At 42.8% G+C, this 15,362-nt stretch overlaps 1 protein-coding gene across 2 annotated transcripts in view; it reads right to left on the reverse strand.

Annotated features, from left to right (window-relative positions):
* The window catches only part of LOC311235287 (uncharacterized protein), a 35,949-nt gene that overhangs the window by 15,326 nt on the left and 5,261 nt on the right, over positions 1 to 15,362 (reverse strand). For both annotated transcript variants that reach the window (XM_084322708.1, XM_084322707.1), the window contains exon 2: positions 3,204 to 3,400. In XM_084322708.1, coding sequence (XP_084178834.1) covers positions 3,204 to 3,390 — 187 coding nt within the window. In that variant the 5' untranslated portion in view covers positions 3,391 to 3,400. The remainder of the gene's footprint in view (positions 1 to 3,203; positions 3,401 to 15,362) is intronic.

The following is a 15,362-nucleotide window of genomic DNA, read 5'->3' on the forward strand; positions in this document are numbered from 1 at the left end:
TGCATTATCGAGATAGCGCCCCTAAGAGGATCTGGCCGGTAATACACTTTTTCGAATTCAAAGAGTAGGGTACTTCTGCAGTGCTGCTTGTGACATCAAGTAGGTTATTACAATGGAATAAAAGCCAAAACAACCTTGCCACGGACATGTCCGTGGTTGGTCCTCAACCGTTGGATTCGAAACATGGACATCTCCGTGGTCGGGCGCCATTGTGTTAAAGGTGGTAACTACTGGAATAGCCTACCAGTTGTGATTAGAGAGTGCCCCACATACTCCATGTTCAAGACCCATCTTAAACTGCATCTTTTTTTTGTATTTTATTTTTCTATTATTTTTTAAACAAACACATAAACAAACATGACAACATAAAATTAGATATACAAGCATTAATTAACAGTGCACATCCAATGAAATCACCATTTAGATAAATGTCTTATACAAGATATACCCCTAATACCTGCTATCTAATACCCTACACACATATGCTCTCGCTCGCTCCCCCCCCCCCCCCCCCCCCGCGGACCCCCCATTGGATAATCCATCCATTATCGTTCGCTCCTAACCAGGCACTACCATTATATGCTAGCTTTTATTCTCTCCACCACTTCTAACCACATTGTCATTTTGGATTCATTGAGACCCAAAATTCTTGCTGTAGATATTTCTAGATAAATCACATTGAGATATGTAAGAATCCAGACCTTCCGGAACATTTTTTCCGGTTGAAACCATCGTGATGCTATCAGCTTTTTAGCCGCTGTGATACCAGATAAAACCAATCTCTTTAGCTGTATAGGTACTGCACACTCAAAAACATCATTCAGCAGTAATACAGAGGGGTGTACAGGTATATTCAGAGTTAAGAGATTTGATAATTGCTGGGTCACTTCTTTCCAGAATATCTTAACTGGTGGGCAGTCCCAGTACATGTGCATAAATGTCCCCTCGTCCCCATTTGTACATAAGGAGCATTTGGAGTCTTGTTTAAGACCCATTCTGTTCAGTCTTATAGGAGTCAAGTATGTCCTATGAATATAGTTAACACTTTAACTGCCGGAGGTTAAATTCATGACCATGCATGGGTTGCCAGCTCTATTTGTCTATGGAGAAGTTCCCCTTCTTTGCAGGGCTATAACTTCTTAGATTATATTGCTAGATTGCCATTATTAGGGCCCATTCAATGTCCTATAATTATGTAATGTTCAGGGTGAAGCAACGTTAAACTTTTTCATTCACATATTCATACTAAAGTATGGTCTAGTATAAGTATGTTTTCATCTCTTTCTGCAGCTTTCTCCAGAACGTGATCTATAGCCCCAAATGCATTATATTGATGATGAAATACAGTTTGATGGCAATCGGCGCGATATAAAAAATTCCAACTGGACATGGTTCTAGAAGTTACTACACGTCATCTGATGTTGACCGGATGGCCGAGGGGGCGTTTATAATTCCGTGGGCAGCGTTATACCATTCATCTAATGTGGGTCATATGTTCATCAGATCAGTTAGTATAGAAGACATTGAAAAATAACGCTGAATCTTACCGTATCTTCCTCGCGCCGTTGGGCGATGAGCGTGGAGTATACATTTTCCTATTATGGGATGTTGAAATACCCGGTCCATTTCCAGGTTGTATAATGGTATATACGTCCAAATCATGTTGTTTATCGAGTTATTGGCAACGGATCGCTATGTATTGTGACGAGCTAGACTGCCGGGACCTATACCGAGTGCCCGGAAGTAATATGGGTGAACAGCACATCGTCCAAGTAACTTCCTGTTTGGCGATTGCACCGATCGGCCACCAGATGGCGCTCTTGAACCGCTAGAGGGTTCAGTGGGGCTTTTTGGTGGGTCTCAGGCCAGCGGATGGGAAATATGAATCCGATCACAGATTTTTGAAATATTGATATCAAAGACGAGTTACGGCGTCTTCGGCAACTTGAGCATGGCGGGGAAGGACGCCTAAACACGTCTTTCGGCACTTAAAGTGTTAAGATTGATTTGTTGATGGTCCGGGTTCCTTGATGCAAGTCGAACATTTGCCCAGGCTTCTTGCCAATCAAAATCTATTTCCAGGTCTGGTATATCCCTCCTCCAGACTGAGTCTAGGTGGAGGATTTCATACGAGGACGTTAGTAATTGATGATAAAAATCTGATACAAAACCTTAAACTGCATCTTAAGGCAAACCAGAACTGTGATCATTTTTTATCTGATTTAGTTTATGTAACTTGTTTCTTGTTTTTATTGTTGTTTTTATCATTGATTGTCACAATGCTTTTACCCTAAGCAGGCTATTTATTTATTGAAAGAGTTTTGCTGTCTCCTGGTGTAAATTAGCTCTTGCTACAACCCTGCATGTTTACATTTTGTATTTTTTACTTGATGTTCATTAACATGTGCTCTCAACTACAACTGTATCACTGGTTAAACTATTCATTGACTAATGCCCACATGGTATTGGGCTCAGGGCTCTACGCTAACCTTTTTCCCAAGGAGCACATGTGCTCCTAAATGAAAAAATGTAGGAGCACACAAAGTCTAGGTGGAGGATTTCATACGAGGACGTTAGTAATTGATGATAAAAATCTGATACAAAACCTTAAACTGCATCTTAAGGCAAACCAGAACTGTGATCATTTTTTATCTGATTTAGTTTATGTAACTTGTTTCTTGTTTTTATTGTTGTTTTTATCATTGATTGTCACAATGCTTTTACCCTAAGCAGGCTATTTATTTATTGAAAGAGTTTTGCTGTCTCCTGGTGTAAATTAGCTCTTGCTACAACCCTGCATGTTTACATTTTGTATTTTTTACTTGATGTTCATTAACATGTGCTGTCCCTATCAAATAAACTATCAAATCAAACTACTGCTACAAAAGTAACAGTCACTTAACTTTAGCTTTTGCCCCTTTTATGCATACAATGCCTATGTGTTGGCTAGTGTTGCTCTTCTAGAAAAATAATCCTTTCAGGGTTGCCTATTGAAATACTGTACACCTCCAGTACAGAAACATTGTTTTAGTTTTAGTTTTATAACAATTTGCAAGTTGTTTGAAAGAGCACTGTACAAGACAAGGAATAAAAAAAAAATTGCATACGATTTTCCTTTTCATCCAATTCATCGTTTCAATAAGATTAATCGACTATCAAAATAGTCGTTAGTTGCAGCCCTAATATGGTAACTACGTACTTACCTGAAATCTTAGATAACGCCGCACTCACATCAGTCCCGGCACGGCTGGTGACGGGACAGAAAACTATGGTGACATCACTTTTTTCTCGTGGGTTGACTTGGTGGCCACCTGCCTCTTTGAGTTGACTAACAAAAGCCAGATGTGCATCCAACGTGTTGCCAGTTAGACGTGTATCAAATGTTTCCATTCTTGCTTTCCTGTAAAATAATTGGTTTACATTGTCAAAGGTCAGCATTGCTGACAGACGAAGCATTTGCTAAAGCTTCTGTAAAACCTTTTAACCATTGCTGGGTATTTTCACATTCAAATCCTGTAGAGTTTGATCTGTCGATGGAAAATACACTGTTTGGAACTTTCTTAACCTCTTGTAAATGGTCCTATAGATTTACTGCAGTATTTACAAACATTATAAACAAACCAGCGAATAACTCCTAGACCTGTTGTCTAGTGTTAGTCCTTGTATCAGAGGACAGTCAATCAACAAAAAATTAAAACATGTTTCCATTTGGAATTGTTTACAATGTGGTGATAGACTCCCTAAAGAGTTGCGACTCTGCGCCATCTTGTTCTAAAGTCCTGGGGAAGGTCCTGGTACATGTGACACCTGTGGTTAAGTCATATACCAGAGAATGGCTGTTGCATCTAATGTGTAAAAGATCTAATGTGTAAAAGATTCCAGACATTTATTAATTCCGCATGTAGCTTTTTATTCAATCTATTGCTAATGAAACATATCTATTTTGGGGGTAAACCTGCCTCTGGTGTTTTACCTAAATGTAAATTAAGGTGAACATTGTTACATGTTCATAATTGTACATTTGATGGCCCAATGTCCTCTTTGTGGGATTTAAAAACATACTGTATATAAACAAACCTTCTTACGGTCTTTTACCATTTTAATTATTGTAGGAAAGGTGCTATACAAATACAGTTTATTATTACTACTATACTTATACTACTACCGTGCTAGTATGTCTATACTACTATGCACTCAGAGTCAGTGGCGGCTGGTGAAAGATATTCTAGGTGGCTGTACCATATTCACTCAGGTGGACGGTATGGTCTAAAATTTATATCACGGTATAATTTGAAGCATAGACGGTAACGGTATATATCACGTATCAGTGTTTCCGTTAGAATAATTTTTTTTGCCTGATAGGCAGGCTATATAAAGAATGACATCCTCAAGGCATGTAGATTTATAATATTTTAACTTAAAACTAGGCTACCTTTGCGTATAAAGTCATTATATTCCCTATAAAATAAGTCCCGAGTCGAGACTCCGTGCTGCTCCCATTGCAAACAGCGGGGCTGGATGCTGGATTTTGCTAGAAGCATATGTAGCTGCAGAGCCGCAGAGCCAGGGCCGCTTTCAGGTCTGGTCACAGGCCCGCTCAACAGCGCCCCCCCCCCCCCCCCCCCCCCCACCCAACGGCTGAATTGCCAATGGCTGAATTGGAGTATTGCACTGTGCACTGTGCAATACTCCAATTCAGCCATTGGCAATTCAGCCGTTGGGTGGGGGGGCGCTGTTGAGCGGGCCTGTGACCAGACCTGAAAGCGCCCCTGGCTCTGCGGCTCTGCAGCTGCATGCTATTCGCAAATCCACTGCTGCAGCCGTCCTCCCGCTGCAGCCGTCGTTATCATAACACTACACACATATCATAATGTTTACAGCAAACTGTAGTTGATCACCAGGTATGTTTTATTAACGTAGAATAATTCATATAAGAAAAACGATAGGGAAATCTCTTACCTTTCTTGGTTAAAAATGCCAGGAACTGAAATTGAAACTTGGTGTGCGCCGCGGTGATATGTGTTTATTATGAAATGACAATTGCGTGTTGACACGCCCACTGCGCGAAGCCTCCTAAATAACTTTTTCCAGTTTGCACATATCTATTATCTATGACTAATTCTATCTATTTTTAGGGGCAAATGCGATTGAAATAGTCGCGCTGTGGTTACATGACGTCATTGCTATTTTAGAGCTGCTCTACCGGTTACACGGTATAGTCAAAATCCATACCGTAGAGCAAATTCATACCGTTTATACCGTATACCGTTTATACCGTCCACCCTATATACCCAGACGTGCAAACTGATAAGAGGTGAAAAAGGTGACATGTTTGTAAACCAAACCCCTGTAGGGGTGTGTGTTGTGGGCATTGTCCCCCAGGAAAAAAATCTTTTTCATTTGAACATGTAAACGAAGCACTCAGATAAGAGAATAAAGGGAAAAGACCACCCATATCCGGGTCTGACAGCACTACAATTACATTTTCATATCATAATATCATAACGCAGAGGCTGAGACTCTTTTTTTTGCTGCTGGTAAAACATCAGCGTACTAATTGGAAGAGCCGTCACATGTCGCCCTAACCCTTCCAGAAGCTTTGTGGTCCGGGCTTGAACTTTCCATGAATGTGTCTCCATAAATCCATTTTGTTAGAGCCAGCACTGAATGTATAGTGATTATTATCAATTTTCGACAACAACAACAACTATTACCTACTTTTAAGGCACTTGTAAGAAACCTTATGTTTATGTGTCGGTTAGATGACTCATTGAATAGTGTTATTGTGGCCTTAATTAATCCTGTCAAAAGTAATACCAGATTCAATTCTATCTTGTGGCGACATTGGCGAAAGAGCCTCTATGTATTTTGAGTGTGTATTTTTGATACCAAGGATTGTTGTTTTTACAGTTTTATATGTTTTGTATTGTATTGTTGTGCTATGTTTAAAAAATAATAAAAAAAAATTCTAAGTGTCTGGAATAAAGTTGCCAATAGACAATTTGTTTTATTAGTGTGACTTATGTATGACGAAAGCACACAGTAGGGCTTGCACTAAAATAACCCATAGAAATGCATTGGAGGTCGTGGTGTTTGAAAAAAAAAAAGAGAAGCCATGGAGTCAGGCAGTGATTCGGAGATTCATTCCAGAACAAAAGATGCTGCGGCTGATTGGACTATGATATTCAGACTGAGGCAGATTTTTTTTTAATTATTATTATATTTATCATACATCAGTTTTTTTGGGGGGGGGGGGGGGGGGGGGGTGTAAAAAAAATCACCTGTGGCAGGGAGGGCGACGCACAAATCGTCATAATCAGGCAGAGTGCTCCCTGCTCAGAGTGTTTGATTTATTGATTGAAAACTTTATACAGATTGCAGAATGGGTACAATACAGTACGCTCAATACAAGCAACTGCTAAGAGGATGCAGACCAGAAAAATACTTTTGTCTTGTTTACATAAGGGTCCTCCATTTTCTTTACATCCAAAGGGGAATAAACTGTACATTGGAGGGGGTTGGGTGGGGGATTTTGACATTTACCGGGGCCAGTTTCTAATTGCAGCCACCCGTAGGTACTCTTTGAGAGCGGTTTTGAAGGAGGGTAGGGAATTCATATTCCTTTACGGCTGTCAGTGGGTAGGGCGTTCCACATTATTGTGGCATACTTGCAAAACGTGTTTAGTCCCTTGTTTGAGCCAAATCTGTTGAACATGATTTGTGGACCTCCCTCTGGTGTTGTGGTTGTGGACTTCACTTCACCTTTGGGAAGTATTTCGACATGTACATGGGTATCTTAGTGGTGTAGTGTATCTTGTAGACCAGGCCCATTGCAAGTTGCTGTACTCTGTCGTCTACTCTAAGCCATCCTAGGTAGTCAAAGTGGGCAGGGGTGAGGTGGGTTTTAGGAGTAAGGCCAAGCAGTAGTCTGACCAGTTTGTTTTGTGATGTTTGTAGCCTTGTTTTTAGGGCCTTTGAGGTGCAAGCATAGTCGTAATACCCTTGAATGAGTGCTCCTGCCAGAGTCTTCAGGGTATTCTTGTTTACCAGAGAGGAGATCCTGTACAAAAAATCGTGTCCGTTGGTTGACTTTTTTGATTACATTGGTTGCCATTTTGTCACAGGAAAGATTTGCCTCTAGGATGGAACCCAGGTAGGTAATTTCATCTTTCCTTGTGACAATATTGTCACCCACTGACGTAACAGAGAAGCCGTTAGCCTTGCTGAGTTTGCTATTTGATCCAAAGAGAATGGACTCCGTTTTACCCAGGTGTAATGATAGTTTGTTATCAGCGAGCCAGGTGCAGATTCTGCCGAGTTCAGAGCTGAGGGCTTTTTCAACCTGCGACCTGTCTGTCCCTGTCGCGTCTATTCGAAGCCTAACCGGTTCATGCTTCCGCGTTCGCGTTTTGCGAATCTGATTGGCCACTGCCGTTTCTGGTGCGATCTGATTGGCCACTGACGTTTCTGGTCATGTGACATGTGCGCCCAATCGCGTGACGCGCCCATTTCCGCCTCGACCAGCAGCAAACTACCTAACGCCTAGTTTATCACTGGTTAAGCTTAGGCGATTCTTTCGAAGTTGGTTAAGGTTAGAGTTTGGAATCAGGGCTGGCGTTCTATCGCCCTGCTCTAAGACAAACTCTAACCTTAAGCAACTTCGAAAGAGTGCCTAAGCTTAACCGGCGAAAGAACTTGCCGTCACACAATTGGTGCGACCAGAAACATCAGTGGCCAATCAGAGCGCAAAACGCGAACGCGGAAGCATGAACCGGTTAGGCTTCGAATAGACGCGTCCCTGTCGCGTGAATACTTTCCCCAAGGCAGTTGTCCTTCCGCGTTCGGTTTACGCGGCCTGATTGGCCACTGACCCTTCTCTCAACGCCCAATCGCGTTACTCCTAACCAATGTTCCCTCTAATTATTTTTTGGTCTGAGCAAACACTCAAACCTCCTGAGCAGACATCAGCAACTACTGAGCAACATACGTCACCTGCCGATTAACCGGTTAGTTGATAAGCGGCGGTTTGTAAAAAATCTGAGAATCTTAATTTCCCTTAATGTCTAACATAAAAATATATACATTTTGCTGATACACAGAGAAATAATACAAAAAGGCATATATATTCCTTAATCTAATATTTATTTGACCATTGATTGACGATACAGAGCATAGTCCTTACTTTGGCGGCGGCGGTGTGAGTCGTGTCACTAACTTTTGTCTTTTTAGGAGGCTGACTAGTCATTATTTTATTAAGTGAATTATAATGCGACTTCAAGGGTGACCATATTGTGACTTTTTTTAAAAGAGGACACTCTGCCTTCAGCCTCAAGATACTTAATCAAAGTTTACTCAAAGATGCCTTATCATTATAATATATTTAAAGTATACCTCCTCTGTATGGATATAAAATTATTGTTTATATTATTTTATATAACAAAATAATATCTCTCTATAACCAAAGTTACTCAACATGCTGTATTATGCCTAAAGTAATCTATCTGACAAATCTCAAGAAAATAACTAAATCAACCTATGACAAAATAATATATATTTTCAAGTTACTGGACAAAATAAATAACAAGAAAAATATGATGTAATGTTCTAAATAATACCTCTTCTGTATTAGAAAATCCAGCTTTAAAAAATATATCTTTATCTTTTCAATGTAATGTAAATTATAAAACAGTAACCTCACAAAGATACTAATTTAAAAGTGCACTATGCAGTTTCAGATTTGTTGCAATTAGTACTAAACTAATTTATTACACACATAATCCTTATGATTGTATCATAAGCATCTTATCAAACCAAAACATCATTTTGAGGCATCAAAATAGTTTTCAATTGTTTTCTTTCTCTCTCTGTATAGCTGCATTCTTCAATCAATTTGGTCAACTTTGCCATCAAACTCTCGCCTTGCACTGCTTTGTTTGTAATGTTTTGCTGTGTCCATGTGAGCTTTGAGATCGCCAGCACCTTTATTAGACACATAAACATATGGTCAAGCTTTGCACGCGTTGCACTCCGCTTCCAATTAGTCTCGACCGGGATGATAAATTGGAAATTTTCTCTGCAGTTCATCTGTAATGTACATTTTCGCGTTTGCATTGTGAGGAGCCAGCAATGCTGGTCGGATCTGTCCACTTCCTCATCTGTTGTGTGTGTCTGTGTGAGTGTGCAGTAGCGCTGCCCACAAAGCACTGAAAGCGGGGCTTCTCTTGGTAACGTCACACGCAACAGGTTACCGTTAGGGATGTCCCGATCAAATTTTTTTGCTCCCGATCCGATCCCGATCATGTGATTTTGAGTATCTACCGATACCGATCTTTCCCGATCCGATCAAAAAAATTTAATAAATAAATAAAAATAATATATATATATTTCTTTTTTATCCCAATTTCTCACATTACATTCACCCTCAATGTTAATGTTATCCAGGTGAAAAGTTAACTTCATTCAAGCGAGGCATTGCAATCCTTGACATAAATCGGAAATGTGTTTGGGTCTGAGAGTGTGGCTGGTCAGCCGTTCTGCAGCTGGATACTATTGGTTTGTTTTGGCAAAATTCTTCTGCTCTGTGTGACAATAAATAAATGAATGATGATATGCAATTTAAAACCAAAACTAAGGCCTCAGTATGAGTTTAAGACGTGAACATGGTCATGTTTGTTGAATAAAAAAAATTGTATTTTTTTTTCTTTTTGCAACCGATTTCAGATGTGCACGGGAGCGTTTTGCCATGTGCGCGCGCGCGCACGGGCGCACCTTAGGGGGAACATTGCTCCTAACACTCGCTCCTAACTTTCAGAACTTCTCTCAGTTCCACAAGTCCATCACATCAATATACTACGTACTAACTATCAACTAACTCGCTACCGCCGTGCATCAATATACTAACTAACTAGCACATCAATGCACTAACTACTACCGCTGTGCATCGCTATACTGCTACCGTAGTGCGTGCATCAATATACTAAATAGCACAACAATGCACTAACTACTACCGCCGGCGCCGTGCATCGCTATACTGCTACCGCCGTGCATCAATATACTAACTATTGATGTGATGTCGATTGATATGAATAGCGAGTTACGTTATAGAGAGATGAAAACAATACGTTATTTATATTGATGTGATGTCGATTGATATGAATAGCGAGTTACGTTATAGAGAGATGAAAACAATATGTTATTTATATTGATGTGATGTCGATTGATATGAATAGCGCGTTACGTTAATATAGAGAGATGAAAACAATACGTTATTTATATTGATGTGATGTCGATTGATATGGTAGCAGTATAGCGATGCACGGCGGTAGTAGTTAGTGCATTGATGTGATAGTTAGTATATTGATGCACACACGGCGGTAGCAGTATAGCGATGCACGGCGGTAGCAGTATAGCGATGCACGGCGGTAGTAGTTAGTGCATTGATGTGCTAGTTAGTTAGTATATTGATGCACGGCGGTAGCGAGGTAGTTGATAGTAGTATATTGATGCAGGTAGGTAGCTGATGTGATGGACTTGTGGAAATGAGAGAAGTTCTGAAAGTTAGGAGCGAGCGTTAGGAGTAACGCGATTGGGCGTTGAGAGAAGCGTCAGTGGCCAATCAGGCCGCGTAAACCGAACGCGGAAGGACAACTGCCTTGGGGAAAGTATTCACGCGTCCCTGTCACGTGAATACTTTCGGCAGCCCACTTGTCCTTCCGCATTGCTCTGATTGGCCGAGCGCGCATGCACATGAGCCGCGACGCGCTCCTCAGCCGAGATGCATCCAGCTCAGCCCAGGCAGGAATACTGCCCTCCGCTTAACCCAATTTATACAAATGGAAGTATTGATTACGCCGTAACGAATCATTAAAAAAATATACCGTTAACTGTTGTTCCTTTACACATATGTTGAATTATGTAATTGGTTTGTCATGACAAACCAATAAAAAATCGCGCGACTCGGGCGCCGCTGAGCTCATCAACGACCCTCCGTGCTCTCTCTCCCGCCACCAGCGCAGCCTCGCAGACCGCCGTCGGCTCCAGTAGCTCCGGCAGCAGAGAGGATGGCTGCAGCCGCGACCGCGAGCGGCATCGCTGAGCTCGCCATGGTGTCCGCTGGGCGAAGCCAGAGACGGATAGTTGCAATGCATCCGTCAGTCGTCGGCATAAGCCCCATAATAAGACCGTCTCTGGCTTCACCATGGCGAGCTCAGCGATGCCGCTCGCGGTCTTGGCTGCAGCCATCCTCTCTGCTGCCGGAGCTACTGGAGCCGACGGCGGTCTGCGAGGCTGCGCTGGTGGCGGAAGAGAGAGCATGGAGGGTCGTTGATGAGCTCAGCGGCGCCCGAGTCGCGCTATTTTTTATTGGTTTGTCATGACAAACCAATTACACAATCCAACATATGTGTAAAGAAACAACATATTCCAGTTAACGTAGGGCTGGGCGATATGGCCTAAATATGATATCACGATATTTTCTGACCTTTCGGCGATACACGATACGCATCACGATGTTTTTCTTTTTTTCCCCAAACAATTCATTATGAGGCTTACCAAGACAGTATTTGAGTTTGCAAGCTAACATTAAAGACAAAATAAAATACCCATGCATTTAGCATTTTTATATTATATATTAGATTTAGATTATTGGATTATTAGATTATATATTGCATATATTTAGCAATGAGATATTATATGATTTAGATATGAAATATGATGAATTGAAAATGGGGGACCCTGATGTAAACAAGACGAAAGTCTTTCTCTGGTCTGCATCCTCCAGTCCACTGTTGACTGTTGTTGTATTGAGCTGTACTGTATTGTACCTATGCTGCAATCTGTTAATAACGTTTATATTCATTCAGTCGGCAAACAGAATCATTTTGATTGACAGTCGCGTCTGCCAATTACGTCACATCGCTTGCACCCGCCCTGCTGTTCTTAGCACCAATCGGCAAGCGCGTATTAATTTTTTACTTCCGCCATTGGAGAGCTCAATGAAAATAACAATGGCAGCCGTAGCTCGCCGCGGCCGACGTTTAGCTTTTAGCTCTGCAGAATGACTAAACGACTGGAGGCATAATGATTTTACTGCAACGGATGTTATAATAAAAGCCTTTCCATACATCTGTCTGATTGAAAACGTTATTAACAGACCGCAGAATGGGCACAACGGAGTCAGCACGGGCTGAGATATGAACGGCTAATGCTTGCTATATCTAGGTCGACCTCGGTCGTTGCTATGTAAATACGCTGATGTTATTGAAAGTGTAACTATATAACGTCAATGCCACAAAACTAATGCCTTTGTTATCATAAGTAGTAACTTTTGATGCAGTAGTGTGTGTGTGGGGCGGCGCTGTTCAAAAGTGTCAACGTGTGGACCAGATTGACGCAACACAAGCCTCTTGGGCAAAACATCACGATATCCACGATACGTTTAAAAAGTGTATCGTTAATGAACTGTACCCGATAGTTATATAATATCGTCATATCGCCCAGCCCTAAGTTAACGGTATATTTTTTTAATGATTCGTTACAGCGTAATCAATACTTCCATTTGTATAAATTGGGTTAAGCGGAGAGCAGTATTCCTGCCTGGGCTGAGCTGGATGCATCTCGGCTGAGGAGCGCGTCGCGGCTCATGCGCGCGCTCGGCCAATCAGAGCAATGCGGAAGGACAAGTGGGCTGTCGAAAGTATTCACGCGTCCCTGTCAGAGACGCGTTCTTTTTTTCGTAGCCGCAGTTTGCGGAGACGCTCTCTGATTGGCCACTGACGTTTCTGGTCATGTGACATGTGCGCCCAATCGTGTGACGAGCTGGCAAACTCAGTGAAGAGTTTGAGGTCTTGGTGAGATTCAAAAGTCAGGCAGGGGCGGACACAGCTGTATTTAGCGCACTGAATCCATTAAAGCTAGAAGAAAGTTTGGATGAACAGATAGGAAAAGGATATGAGACAAAAATATTGTCAAACGGCGTGATGAGAGTATGCTGCAAGGATTCAGAACAGTTTAAAGCAGCTGGGAAGTTGACAACGGTGATGAAGATGGGGGTGGAGACAATTATCCCTAGAGAGAGACAGCAGGGGCTAAAAGGAGTCATTTACGGGGTTTGCGGTGAGTTGTCCGAGGAGGACATTAAGGGTCATATCAAGGGAGGAAATGTCAGTGGTGTCTATAGATTCAAGGCAAGGGAGGGGAGCTCAGGAGCGCCAGTAGTGGTAACATTTGCAGACGCTGTGTTACCAGTCAGGGTGTATATAGGGAGCATGTCGTACAGCGTGAGAGAGTATGTAAGGCCACCGCTGCGCTGCTATAAGTGCCAGAGGTTCGGGCATATTGCAGGGGCTTGCAGGGGGAAACAGAGGTGTGCGAAGTGTGGCGAGGGTCATGAGATCCAGGAGTGCAATGCAGATGTTCCCAAATGCTGTAACTGTGGAGGGGAACACCATGTAGCGTTTCGTGGGTGTGCACATGTTGCTCAGGCCAAGGAAGTGCAAACTGTGAGGGATCAGAACAAGGTGTCATATGCCGAGGCAGTTAAGTCAGTTGTGACTGCGAGAGAGAAGGAAAGGAGACAGGGGGTGAACAGGGTGCAGCAGGGGAGTCAGCAATCTGCTCCAACTCTGCCAGCCGCGCCTCCTATTAAACCGCCGCGTCTCGGTCTGGACCTGGTCTGCCAGCCGCGTCTCAGGCTGAGGTGATGATAATGACCAAGTCAGCGTTTCTGGCTTTCATGGTAGAGGTGGTGGTGAGAGTGAAGGACAGTGACTCAAAGTCTGACGCCTGCCAAACGGTGGCTGATGCAGCTGGGAGGTTTTTGGGGGTAGGGATAAGTGGAGTAGAAATCCATACTGTACTAAAGGAGAGGGGGGTGCAAAGTGAGGGTGAACAGCAGCCAGGCAAGAGTGCTGCACTAGGGGCAAAGGAGAATGAGAAGAAAAGTGGGGTTGAACGGCAGATACGCAGGAGTGGTGCACTAGGGGCAAAGGAGAAGGAGAAGAAGGAGAATGAGAAGAAAAGTGGGGGTGAACAGTCGTGTGCAAGGGGCAAAGGAGAATGAGAAGAAAAGTGGGCAGATAGGCAGGGGGCGGACAACAGACAGGGAGAGTGAGGGGGCCAGCAGCATGGAGGAAGAAGAAAGTGGATTACTTAGTATTGGATAGGCAAGAGGAGCAGAGAAGGAGAAAGTGTGTGTTGAAGAGGCCTAAAGATGGCACACCACTAGTGTAGTATAAGAACTGAGGAGGGAAGAAATACGCCAAGAAAGAAGAAGAAGAAGAAGAAGAAGAAGAAGAAGAAGAAGAAGAAGAAGAAGAAGAAGAAGAAGAAGAAGAAGAAGAAGAAGAAGAAGAAGAAGAAGAAGAAGAAGAAGAAGAAGAAGAAGAGACCATCAAAAGAAGTGCGGAGGGCAGTAATACGCCACGATGCGTCTACACTGCCGGAAACTCTAAAGAAGAAGAAGAAGACAGTCTCCCCATCATATACTCTCTGTCAGGATCTATGGGTAACAGTTAGTACTCAAATATGTCACAAGTGTAACATGTCTGTATGTCCCTATGCCATAAATGTCATGATGTCATGTATGTTGTGTAGGGAATATTGCACTCCGGTTACATATTGGTGCACGCACCGGAAAGGGAAGTAGTTAGACTACTGCTATGATGTAAACAGACACACGTTTCCCCCGGCTCATGACTTGTTTGATTATTGTCATTTCGCCTATTAAAGCAAGTGAACAAATAGAATGTTGTTCTTATTTATAATCAAACAAATTAGCTCAGCCAAGTGAAGACTGCCAGCAAGAAGGAGGACACATGTATTGTACACGAACAGATCACGGACGGAGACGGCAGTAAATAATGCCACCCGGGAATCTGTATATACACAAACAGATCACGGAGAAGTCGGCAACTAACGCCACCCGGGAATCTGTATACAAACGGTGCCGCCTGCAGGACAAAACTGGTAGATAAATCTACTTTGCTAATTTCGTGGAGCTACTGGGAATACAGTGCCAATGACGTCTGTGCAAGTTGAATGCCCTGTCGAGGGTTGTGAATATGTAGCTGAACATGAGGAGGTAGCAGTGGTAGTGGCTATGCTAAACCTACATGCAACGGAACATGCTGCAGCCTCCAGGACGCCGAGGGCTAATACCAAAATGGAGAAGCTCAGGCGCCCCTCTATAGCGCTTGCCGGGACAGCAGAGACTTGGTCATACTTTATAACCCGCTGGGGCGAGTACAAGAGGGGCACCAAACTCGTCGGACCCGATGTTGTCACACAGCTTCTAGAGTGCTGCGAGGAGGATCTGAGGAAGGACCTCACTCGCTCGGCGGGCAGGAGCCTGGTGGACAGTGATG

The sequence above is a fragment of the Notolepis coatsorum genome (assembly GCF_963971535.1).
Source record: "Notolepis coatsorum genome assembly, chromosome: 10".
NCBI classification, from domain to species: Eukaryota; Metazoa; Chordata; class Actinopteri; order Aulopiformes; family Paralepididae; genus Notolepis; species Notolepis coatsorum.